Genomic DNA, 13,102 nt, shown 5'->3' on the forward strand with positions numbered 1-13,102 from the left:
TCCTTCCCGTTTTCTTTCTTCATTAAAACATCCACCTGAATATTGTACAGCCACCTATGCCTGTAACAGCTCTGGTTCTGTCGATCTCTTCCCTGACTTTTTCGACCAATACTCTAAACGTCTCTTGCTTATCTCAACTGCCTGACCAGCTAATATTTCCATCTGCTTTGAATCCCAACACTTTTGGAAGGTGGACGTTGCCTACGAGTCTTATTGGGTGAATATTGTGGCATTCCATTACCGTGTGCCGAGTCGTTTCCAGACTTTTGCTGCAGCAGACAGGTGCCTGATCCTGCTGCAAATATTTGCTCCAATATGTTGTACATGTGTGCGCAAAGTGCGATCTTCAGACCACCTGAAGGCATTTACTAGCACAGAGCACAATCTGTGCTTAGGCATTACTCTTGCAAATACCTCCTGTGCCAGTGCTTTTGATACTTTAATAACCACGGAGCTTTTTTTTTTTTTGTGGAATTATATCCACATGTGCTTCCTGAAAATATGCTATACACCAGAAATGTTTTAGGGACCTGCAATGTAACTTTTACTGCTGGTTCCTGAAAGATAAAAATCTCAACTTCATGAAAGCAACAGCGTAACAAAGTTTTCTGTTGCTAGTATGGCTTCATTAAATTATGGCTCAGCTGTATTTCTAAAATTAACCAAGTATGCTATAAGAATGATCCTTCTGTATCTTTCGATAACCGACTGATGTTGTAAGTCGTTTGACTCATTTGAATTGACTACAATCAAGACTTCTACGTATCTACTTTCAATGAACTTTGATCACCAGAATAAATGACCAGCATCCAACGACATCATATAAGATGGGGTTCTTAGAAGATTGGTGTTGTTCAGCCTCCTACCAGATTTGAGGTCGCTAATGTCCAAATCCATTCGGTAGTGGCGGTCAGACTCAATCTTCAGAGATAAGAGGTCAATCTGAAACATCAAGGTAAACCACTAAGCACAACATAAATGAATATGGCAGCCGCGACACGTCCAGATGTAGTGAATTGACACATATAGAAGCGCTGCCAAATTTATCAACGGAGGCACACATACCTTTCTTTGAAGCTCTGACACATGGCGGTCAATCTGGTGATGACTCGTGAAGCCATCTCGATCAAAAGCATGGTTCAGACTCTGCAGAACAAGGAACGATTTGCCAATTTGATCCAGCAAAGCTCAGTCAAAGGAAGTGAATGTAAATTTAGAACCACTAAATTGCTTGACTCACCTTAAGCTTTTCCTTTATGCCTTTAAGCTCCGACTTATACTTAAGCAGTGCCCTCTTGCTCCTGCATAGGAATAAAAGACACTGAATTCATGGACACAAAAATGTAAGCTTTAAAGTGTTGCATGATTTCAAGAAGCAAAGCTAAAGCAATTCAGGGTTTCTACGCTGGACCATCAGCCATCCTGGTTGCTTCGTAAAACTGCAGACAATCTGTAAATACATGTTTGTTTATCTCTCTACCTGTGACAATACTTAAACAGTTTCCCTTGTTGTTTACCAGCAGTTGTGGTAGTAGTGGCTGTATGCTAGTGGTTTGTTGATTTCCCTTTTATGGCTTTTGCTTGCTGAAAAGCCTTTCTTATATGACACAGGTGCTGATCATTTGATTTTCAGTTATCACAACCTGTTTATGTATTAAAATTAATTAATGCTTCGAAATTAAGGAAGTTACAAATGTCTACAAGAAAAACGCAATTAGTTCAACATGTTGGGGCCTTGAACATTTTTTTTTTTCCATGATAAAACGGCTTCAAACAAAACACACACATAACCTCACCTTTTGTGATGGCATTGTAATAATAGTGTGCATTTTATTTGAGGGAAAACATGTGGCATATTTTTCTGATGATGAGCTTTCACTGGCACCAAGAGCAGTTGTCGCTTGCATGTTTTCTATGCCCTTATGTTCCTTCAATAAATCGGTTGATACCGTATCTACTCACATAATGATCGCACTTTCTTGTAAAAAAATTGCTGCAAATTCAGGGGTGCGAACATACGCGGGTTAAATTTCCCGCGAGAACAATTTTTTTTTTCATTCCGCATTTGCTGCGGGATGACAACAGGTCAACAAACAGGCGGCTGCCGCTGTAACAGTGCGGGACACCAAAACAAAAATGGCGGCCAGCGGAGCAACCCGAACACGCCGAACGATATATATATTTTTTTCTTTTCACAGTTTCTTCCGTATCAGTAATCAATAATATCGTTAATATCGGCAAGTCTGTGGAAATAGCATAGCCATGTCCACTTTGAGGGAGAGAAACATAGATGGGTGTGCTTAGCTGCCAGTGACATAGAAACTCATGGTGGGTATGCTGCGGAAACTGCGGAATTTGTCTTCACTACAATCCCAATACGGCACGTTTCCGCTAAGAGTGGGCGAATATCTTAGCTGTGTTACAAGTGTCGGCGTTTCAATAGGGTACACTTCTAGTGTATCAGTGTAAACACGGCTACCATCATTGTCGCTCGCGATTTGTTGCGTGCCCACGAGTTCAGAGGAGAAGAACCGAAAGGCACTTTTTTTTTTTTTGTTGACCACAGCCATTATAAAGCCTACAAATAATAAAGCCAAGGCAAGTGTGGTTGTAGCTTTTTCTTTTCAAGGAAGCGTGGAATGAAAAGAATAAAATGGGGCATCTGCTTAAATATGTTTGGTGCGTGCAGTCTTGAAGAGTCGTTCATGTAGCATTCATCAGCATTCGACAGATGGTAAGCGCAATCCATCATTAGCTAGACTTGGCATACGACGCATCGCTGCGGTAATTTCGGGGTGCGATCATCACAAAGGAAAGAAAAGAAAATCGAATTTTGAGGACAAAATTAAGGGGTGCGATCATTACGCGAGTGCGATCATTATGCAAGTAATATGATAATCAGAGCTTGTGTCAGGCTCTTCTTGTTCCGTGTCATAATTTTTGTGTCACTTTTTCCCTCATGAAAAAAAGTAAATATGTATATACATCTGCTTCCAACAGTCAACACAATAACTTTATCTTGTTAGCACAACAAACTGATCCAAACATGGTTCAGTGGATACTGAGCACAACAAATGCCTCCAATACCCTGCATTTGGATAGAAGTTCTGTGGGTAAAGAAAAAGATAACTTGAACTGGTGGCCAAGAACATTGTTCCAAGGCACAGTTGGAAGCCAAAGTTCGTGGAGTGTTGGGTATGACAAAAAGCTAAATATATTTCGCAGCCTGATGTTCGGATTATATAGGCAAACAACATAGTGTTGCACAATTTTATTGGCTACAGTTGCCAACTGAAATGAAATTCAACATTTTCATAGATCTCGCAATCTGTAAATTTTTGATGCCAACTGTACAATTACAAACCCACCTGTATCTTTCCTTTGCCAGCTTTGCATCTCCTAATAAGCATTCCTTGGTGAGACTTGTGGGGTTGGCAGACTGCTCCTCAACCTGGGCCTGTCAATGAACGTCTACTTAAAACAGGTCACATATCACTTGGTACCATTGACATTTATTTTCCCTACAAACACCTTATGGTACTGTTTTTGGCTGAATGTTATATTCAATATAGACGGAAAAAGAAAGGGGGAAGATGATTCTGCTGTTTTGTGTGACAAGACAATCAAACTGCGCCAGAATGAAAAGATGCAAATGAGAATAGTAAAGCTATATGAGTGTGTGTAAGATAAGGAGCACCATAGTGCACCTGATTACAATTTTGATGTACGGTACACCATTTGTTGTACTGGAATATGAACTGTTCCCTTACATGAAATTCATGAGCAAGAGTCCTCCATATCTTGCATCTGTGCTTCCATTGTAATGTTCATTTTCCATCTATCAATGATCGAAACAAATTGAAAGGCCAAGATTATGGCAAGACCCATGAAATTGTCCAGAAGCAAGGTTTCCAGCAAGAATTCTGGCATTCCAGTTTCTAATTTCATTTTGTCACCACATTATTTCATTACATTATTCCACATAGCTTTACTTCTCACTTTGTTTCGTTTCTTCCTTAACTATGCTTACCTCTGTTTAGTAGATTCACTTCAACCTATAGGTTTGTTTTACAGACATTGTCAACCACACATCATTGATACACCCCCACCAGTCCCAAACTAAGAAGAAGTCAGCTTAAGTGAAAGCCAGTCTTGTCACGCTGTCAAATGTCCGAGATCACCAGGGACGTATGAATAGTGATTTTTGAAGCGAAATTGAGCACGAATAGAACAATGATTACACTCGATTGAACACGAATAATGATGACACCAAGTTGAATATGAATAGAAAATGATGACAATGAGCCCTGTACAAGCTGAACTATAATGGCACCGACTTGCATCAGACAGATTCCGAATAACAACCAAGTATGTTTTAGAACATTTAAAGTTTTATAATTTCACAAGGGTGGATTTACATTCCTGGTCCACTGACTTGCAATTTCACAATTACGTTTTGTTTCAAGTTCATTCATCAACCATCCCAACGTCAGTGCAAATTATTTCAAAAATTAGTCAAAAAGAAACTATTATTTGCAATTTCGAATAGCAGTTATTTAATTCCAGGCTGAAGCTAACTGCAGTCTTAAGTTGTTTGCATTAACCTAACCCTTCCTATGCTCTTTTTATCTATAGCAGCATGCACTCTGTTCCCCTTCTCAACTTATGGCACAGCTGCCGATATTATACACATGCTTACCATGCTGCAGGCCCGAGTTCGATTCCTCAGAGAGGCTAGATATGCAGTCATCATATTGAGGCCAATGGACAGACCAAATTGGGGTAAGGTAGCCAAAGAAATGCTCTCCCGTTTATAAAGTCCTTTAGCTATGGCACGCACAGAAAATCAAGAATTCAGGCAAGCGCTCTTCTACTCACGGTGTAAGTAGGTCTTGTGGCTTCATTCCGGAGACTCTCGCGCCTGCACACCTCGTTCTTGAGGTCAGTCAGTGTTGTGGCCAGGTTGTTAAGCACAGCTGTGATGTCAGCGTCTGGCTGGTTCTCGCCGAGGTCTGCCGACATGCGCCGCAAGCAACCGGCACGATCTTTCCTTCGCAGGGAAGCTGTCTGCTCCAGCATACCGTCAAGCCGATGCAGCACCTCCTGCCACTGGGTCGAGCTTGGCACATTGCTGGGTTCACCCATGCGGTTGAGCAGGTCTTCGTGCTGCTGTTGCATGGTTACCTGGGTGCAGGAAAAGAAAACATTGCTGCAATCATTGCTTAATCAACCTACAAATTCTTAAAGTGAAGCTTTTTGTTTGCCCCCTACTTTGCCATTGCTGGTTGCTGTCTTGTTGAGTATACAACTTGGCTCGCTAGGTATATGCCTGAACATACAACTTGGGCCACTGGGTATGTGTAACTGTGATACAAGGCGTACAGAAGACCTGAATGTATCTATATATGTGTCGTACATCTCTGCGCACACACCTCTCAGCACCATTCTTACCTCGACAAGCATCATACACTGCCTTTGTTCTCATAACATAAACAGCAAACAGCTATAGGCAACGAGGGTATCGTCATGTCATCTGCTACTGCTGCAACATTATTAACTCAAACAAGATTCGTATCAGATTACCACACAGAGTTGGATGCACATGGATTTTTTTTTTCTCAAGGAAAAATACTTGAAAGGAAATTAAATGAGAAGCACTGAACCAGCTTGGAATGGTAATGTATTCTTTCAAAACTCCATTTGAAACATTTAAAGTACCTTTTCATTGGGTCACACACATTTATTCTTATGCTGTGAAATACACTAAAGGCTCTAAGGTATTATGGGTCACTTAGGCCTAATAAAAGCAAAGAGTCTACTTCATGCAGTATTATTGACGAAAGAAAAAAGAATCCCATATATATATATATATATACGCACACACACATGAGGAGTGTGCAACTATTCGAAAAGTTCGAATAATATCGAATAATATAGTTTAAATATTCGGTTGGATACGAATATTTGAATCAAATCGAATATATAGCAGCTGCGCGGGAGCAAACACGGCTCTTGCCATTTGTTTCTATTTTATTTGAGAATACTGCGGCGATGTTGTGCTGAATTTTGCGATTATATTGCATTGCTAGCGAGATTTTCCCTGTAAAGCACGCTTAGCCACTAAACGGCGACACTATGCGGAAAAGCCAGCCTCTCAGTAGCGACAGGCACTGGTTTGTGAACAGCGAGGGCGCCATTTTTTTTCTTTTTTTGCAGCGCCACCCCCAACTCTGACCTTATTGATTGACAGCAAGTGCGATGAGTGAAGCCCGGCACAGCTTAAAATGCTTCCGATTTTACGGACATTTTATGCGGTATAATAAGGCACAGGCTGGCGCAAGGCAGCTAGTGGGAATTACTACATTTTTTAAGTTAACATGAGCGAATAGAGAATGCTTTAATATAACTGCTTACTAGTCTAGTCTATTAATACTGATAATGTAATTGCAATGTTCCAAGGTAACAAGTTAACCCAACTTGCTAAATAATGCATGTGCATATCATTATTCAATATTTGAAGATAAGTATTTGTATATGATTTGTATTAGAAAATTTTGATATTAGCACACCCCTAATATATATTATTCACACAGATATGGTCCATAAAAAAATTAGTAAATGTTTTACTTTTTCAGTTCTAAGCACCTTTCATCTTCCAAATAATACTGCCATGAAGAAAGAGAAGAAAGAGTAATTTGAAACTTGCGCTGCGACTGTAAGGGTGCAACCATCAAGTTATGACTGTACTTGAAGCCAACTAGTTTATGCTAGCAAATAAAAAATCACATCCACACAAGAAGCTGCACTAGGAGCAACAAAGGCAGCCTTGTGGTGCAGACTAGAAAGTTAATAAATAAGCTACCCTTTGTAAATTTTTAATTAAGCTGCATCTACATCAAAGGCGTCTGGGGACAAAAACAACAAAGAAGTAATAATTATAATGAATAGATAAAACAAGACCTTGCCCACATTAACAACAGTACACCTAACTGCCATAAACTGTACATGTATTTACCTACGATAAGCTGCTAAGCAAAGGGTGTTAACTACCGGTAGACAGTCACACGATAAAGAGTGTACTTGCTTAAGGCCACTTACATTTTAATCCAAAAGCATTACTTGCCCTCTTACGCAAAAATCTGTCGTAGTCGACAGCATGACTGAATTATGGCACAAAAAATGGCCGACAACGCAAAGAGAAAGAAAATGTCAAAAAGAACAAATGCTCAGATTATAGTTAAATTTCTCAGGCAGGTTCCTTTAAACAAAGTAAATGAATGACTCTGAAAAGAAAACTTGGTGAATTTGAGCTGGGTGGGAATTAACCCGGGCTTATGGGCTGCAAGACAAGTGCGCTTACCCGATGCCACGGTGGCTCCACGGTTCTCGTTGACTAAAGATGTGCCTAGTGTGTGCGTCATTGTACACGTCACGTCGCACAGCCATCTGGCTGACTAAAGGTGTGCCCTAGTGCACGCGTCATTGAGCAAGTGACAGCACAGCCAATGGGGAGAAAGAGGCACCACGTCATGAGTGTATAAAATGAGTGTGTAAAATAAGCATTATTATCCAACTGAATGCCACTGAGCAGTACCTTGAGTTATTAAGTCCTCGTGGGCAAGCAAGTGAGTTGAGACACTTGGCACATTTTGATTTGGCCTTACTGAGGAGCGGCTAGAATGCAGGCAAGAGGTTGCGTGGATAAGGAACATGTGGGGAAACGAATAAATAAATTCACCAGAGGCACTATTACGCTGTTGCATCCCCACACATAAGCATTCAGTCATAAGTCATAAGCGTTCCCACACATAAGTCTCTGCCCAATTTCTTTTTGTTAGAGAGAGGTAAAGAAAATAATAAAAAAACATTATGTAGATGTGACGCACATCTTAGAATCTATGTGAAGCAGTTAATTAAATATAAAACTAAATGTGACCATGCCTTATGAATGTCTTATTTACATCCTATGTCTCGTAATTTTATGCAACATTTATGTTCTAAAGTTTAAAGTTTGTGTTTAATATTCTACCAGTGTACAAGTCAGGCGATAGAAAGCTACTCACTAATTACAGACCAATATCTTTAAACTACACACTCAGGTAAAATGTTAGAGCATATTATTTATAAACACATAGAATTCCTGTAAAAAAAAAACTTTATATGTGCATGTAAGTGGGCTGCTGTGCTATGAGACCAAGGTTCATTCCCCCCATGAGATATTTAGTTATTTTCTGTGCGAGTAACGTGGCAAGCCAGGACGGCCATGGCCAGCAATCATTGAGAGGGTTCGTAAAGACTTCACTTTAAAATATTGTTTTGTACATTCCTCTCCAGGGGAATGGACGAAGAATTCTTTCACGACTTATTATAAGGTAATTATCTGACTGTGTACGTGTGACAAGGTGAAGAAAAGATTAGACAGATAGAAAACAATGTAAATGTCCATGTACAGAAGTCTCTTTACCATAAAATACAAGACTTAAGGGCACTTATGTACAGTCAATGATAGTTTTTTTTTTGTAATGCCTAATTTTTTTGACAAACCTGATCATTCGAATGGCTTCGCAGCACCGCCACATACTGCACAGAGCCAATGCATAAAGGCGTCTGAAACTTTGGACACAGAAACCCTTTGCCATCTGACTTTTTAAGAAGTTTTGCCGTGACTGCAGGTTGGAAATGGCATTAATGGAAGCCATCACTACCGCCAGTTTGATTATATCACAGCCTCGAACCAGCACTCATGAACGCCAATCTGCTGGCAGCTGTAGTAGTTTCGTGCTGTCATTAGGCCTATCTGCTTCGACATTCGCAATCGGGCTTCCTGCTGTTTGGTGCAGCGTACTTCAATTAAAGGATTCACTGCTGCTGGCAATGGCGTTGACTCCACTTTCGTCAGTCTGACTGATGGTGTCGACGCGTGGAAACTACGACAAGCATAATGCCGGTTCCAAAAAAAAAAAAAAAAAAAGTCAGCTTTGACACATTATACCGGTGTTACACCACCATGCACATGCAATCTATTGCGGTAAAGCATACCATGAGTGCCGAGGGGCCAGCGTCATGGGACATAAGATTGCGTTCCTTAATTATACATGTATGCACCTGCCATCTCCTGTCATGGTACGAGTACCGAAACGCCTAATAAGTGTACTGGCCGGTGCTTCAAGCTATTTCGGTTATGTCTATGGTTATTGGTGCCCTTGAGGGGCTAAAGGCATGAATTTGTTTTCTTGAAGTGCTTGATTTTTCTGACGTTCTTGCAGTCTCTAGGGAGCTCTATAATTTGAACATTGGCTGCACTCGTGCATTTTGCAATACACTTGTGGCCACCATAAGAGACCTTGTGATTAATTTGTGTTAACCATGCGGTACCATTATACCAGCTTCATCGGTTGGTTTTGACAACAATTGCCCTACATTATCTTTAGCCAGGAAACAGTACACAACATCTATCACAACATAGCATGTTCAAAAAGTTCCACTTACCTGCATAGATTTCAGCTCAGTCGAGACTGGCTGCACAATTTTCGAGACCTGTTCGATGCCTCTTTCGTGACACGATTCCAGCCTCGCAAACATGCCGCTTGTGTCCATCTGGATAAGTTCGTCCTTCAGGCTCTGCAGCTCTCGAAGCGCTGTGCTCTGGTTCAGCCTGATCTCGGCAAAACCGTCAGACAAAGCAGAGCCGTTAAAGGCATCTTCATCATCCCGGCAGCACTGTGCCACCGAATGACTGCCGCTGGATGCGGCTAGAGCGTTCTGCCGGGACGGCCCGACTTTGTTCAGCAAATTCAGCATCTCCTGCTTTGTGGCGGCGTGGTACTCTGCGAATGCCTCCACGACTTTTTGGGTTGCATTGGCCACTTCCGACTGCGATGCCTTTTTGATCTCCTCAGCATAGAAGTCGAGCCGATCCAACACACGCCCGACGCCTTCTCTGATGTCGGATAGGTCCGGAGCGGCGGATGCCACTGCGGCAACGTGACCATTTGATGGCAGATATGACGAGTTCAATGCTTCGTGAGGCGCAGAGCCAGAGCTCACTTTGCTCGCCAACACCGCTTGTATTTCCTCCAGTGTATCCGTCAACACCCTCTGGTTGGTTTCAAGGCGTTCGAGTGTGTCATTGATGCTGCCAAAATTCTGTGTCCATGTAGTCGTCGTGAACTGGTTGTTGTCCCCTTCAAGCAACCTGTTTGCATTCCTGTCTGAACCCAAGTCGTATCCCTTCACATGAAGGCTGTTGTCGATGCCGTGGAGAAGGTGGGAGGTCTGCTCTGCACTCTCGGAGAGTTTCTGCAAGTCCTTCAAGGCCGACGTAGACAGGCTGAGTAACTTGGAGATTCCTTCCTCAGCACGCTCAATACTGTGCGCCGAGTCGGCCTTCAGATTTAGCGATGCAAGGACTTCGTGCAGAGCCCCGAGCTTTTCTTGTATGGCAGCAAACTGAGAAAGGAAAATGCAATGCATTAACAATGCAGCACATTGTATCTCTAAACAATTTTTAAAATTTTTTCGCATTGTGCACTGTCTGCACATTTATAAAGCTCATTAGTACAAAGGCACTGGCTCCAATAATGAAATCCCACTTTATCATTTTCATTTATGAATTTGCATTGAGACAAAATGCAGTGTGACCAATAAGCTAGCCAGAATACAGAATCAAAGTTCTGCCCGCTCACAGAAACAGCTGAATCTAGTGGTGTCTATCTATCATGCCTGATGAATGATGACCGAGCTTTGGACAGCACATAATAATAGGCATGCAAGGCATGTTTGTGCACACTTCATAGCTTGCTGACAGGTTTCTGCATTGCTTTTTGTTTCCGCTTTACCTGGCAAGGAAAAGCATAACAAGCACTTTCATGCAAGTGAGGCACACTGTGGCCACGTAATATGGGGATTTAGGTTTAGCTTTACAGTCAGTAGACTATATCAGCATCGATCAATGTGCGATCAGTGAAATTGGGAACTCTTGCCTCGCACATCATGGGTAATCTGACAAGTCCGGGAGAATGAATAAGGCACACATGTGCCTACTCATCCACTGATACAGTATACGCTCGTTAAAACGGACCCGCGTACAACAGACTTTCAATACAACGGACCACATTTCAGTCTTACTATGTTCTACCTACTATTTTATTAATTCAACGAAGTTTGCTTTTAAAGGACTGTGCGACAACGGACTATCGGCTACAGCAGATGAAATTAGCAGAAATATTTTTCAGAATCGGGCATATACAACATACTTTTGCCATGCTGCCGCGGGCTGACAACTGAGTTGCGAGGATTAGCTGGCGATTGCGGCTCAATATCACGTGCAAGAGAGAGGAAGGTGGTGCGGAAACGCGCCCTCTTTTTCCGTGCGCGAGGCACTGGGGTAGGCAAGGGAGAGGGGGGTTCTACTTTGGTGGCTGTTGCTCATGGCGCGGCTGCGCGGCTGCCATATCTTGAAAGCGATCTGCGATGCGGACTAATTGTGCTTAGTGCCAGTAGCTTTGTGTGCACTGTGCTTTCGATGTTTAGTTCGTGTTGAAGCGAGAGACAGCACAAAGGTCAATTCACTTGCTGCTGCTGCCGTGCTTCATCCCTCCAATGTTTTGACAGAGACCCATGTGTCGTTTGTGTTCGTTGCTTCCGGACGTACGGATGCACCTACCACTTGGGTTACCACGATGTGAACAGACCATGCTGTGCCGTCTGTGGCTAGACGTTGCATTTACGAACTCGTATGCTTTCCTTATTGGAATCGCCAATAGCCTCACGTGCGATGCATGCAACAGCGATGAGATGCTCGCACATATTATCTGTGTCTGCCCGCGATATAGTGCCCAGAGACAAGTGATGTGCAGAGTACTAGGCCAGTTGGACAATCGTCCACTATCAGAACTCAAAGCTTTAGGTCAGTGCCCCCAAAGAACATCTGCGCTAAAGGCCTTACTTGCGTTATTAAGGTTCCTGCAGTCTATGGGGCTTCACGATAGACTTTAATGCCGGCCCCTACCACTCTATAGTGTTTGCAGTTTGTTTGTGCTTGTCTCTCTTTCTATCTCCCCCTTCCGCTTTCTTTCTCTTTTTATCCCCCTTAACCCTTCCCCCGTGCAGCGTAGCCAACCATAATTATCTATGGTTAACCTCCCTGCCTTTCTATGCGTCCTTTCTCTCTCTCTTGACAGAGACTTTCCACGATCATCGAGAGAGATAAAATTACTATTGTTACTTCACACAGCTGTCTACTGATTTGCTATCATATCAATGCTTCGCTTTTCAGGTGAAACTGCAACTTTTCCCGTTTTTTTACTTTGGACGTTCGTCTCTCACTCTTGGCAGTAATTTTAGACATAGCAACCAAAGTTTCAGAAGTGAGGTGTTTTGGATATCACGGACTTCGGATAAAACTGACATTTTTTGTCGGATTATCAGGGCCCACTGTAACGAAAGTTGACTGTATTAATGCATGCTGCTAACATAAAATGTTACGTGCTTGCTGTTAATGTAAAGCCACAGTTACACAATGTTAGCGTATGAACACTCACACTTGCAAAGAAAGAAAAGAAATGGAAGCATTTGTGGGTGAGAGTTGTGATAACCTCGAACAACATACTGCAAGTCAGAAGGATGGTGTGCATAGAGAATGTCGAAAATTAAATCAAACTATGGGGCTTTACGTGCCAAAACCACGATCTGATTATGAGGCACGCCGTAGTGAGGGACTCCAGAAATTCGGACCACCTGGGCTTCTTTAACATGCACCTAAATCTAAGTATGCGAATGTTTTCACATTTCGCCCCATCGAAATGTGGGCGCCGTTGCCAAAATTTGATCCCGCGACCTCGTGCTTAGCAGCCCAAGACCGCATAGAGAATGTGGCTTTCAGGAACAATATGCTGTAGTCAGCATTGGAGAATACTAAGAAGTTACGTCATTTTGTAAACTGACTAATTCTTGAAGCACACACCTCCGTAGTTGTTTGTGTAGTCAATAAATGAACATCCTTTTCATTGATCTTTAGCAGAAGCTTCTCTCGTTCTTCAGCCCACTGCTTCTCCTTTTCGCTGACAATCTCCTGCAAACAAGACGCAGGTGAAACATTCGA

The 13,102-nt window shown here is 42.3% G+C and overlaps 1 protein-coding gene across 5 annotated transcripts in view; it reads right to left on the bottom strand.

Moving 5' to 3' along the window:
- Window positions 1-13,102, bottom strand: part of LOC142585259 (uncharacterized) — a 61,298-nt gene that overhangs the window by 18,387 nt on the left and 29,809 nt on the right. For 4 of the 5 annotated variants that reach the window (XM_075695879.1, XM_075695880.1, XM_075695878.1 and 1 more), the window contains 7 exons: window positions 12,965-13,072; window positions 9,490-10,449; window positions 4,879-5,184; window positions 3,369-3,457; window positions 1,241-1,301; window positions 1,066-1,146; window positions 867-942 (listed from right to left, as the gene is read on the bottom strand). In XM_075695879.1, coding sequence (XP_075551994.1) covers window positions 867-942; window positions 1,066-1,146; window positions 1,241-1,301; window positions 3,369-3,457; window positions 4,879-5,184; window positions 9,490-10,449; window positions 12,965-13,072 — 1,681 coding nt within the window. The remainder of the gene's footprint in view (window positions 1-866; window positions 943-1,065; window positions 1,147-1,240; window positions 1,302-3,368; window positions 3,458-4,878; window positions 5,185-9,489; window positions 10,450-12,964; window positions 13,073-13,102) is intronic. The other variant, XM_075695881.1, reaches the window with a different exon arrangement.

The sequence above is a fragment of the Dermacentor variabilis genome, chromosome 6 (assembly GCF_050947875.1).
Source record: "Dermacentor variabilis isolate Ectoservices chromosome 6, ASM5094787v1, whole genome shotgun sequence".
NCBI lineage: Eukaryota > Metazoa > Arthropoda > Arachnida > Ixodida > Ixodidae > Dermacentor > Dermacentor variabilis.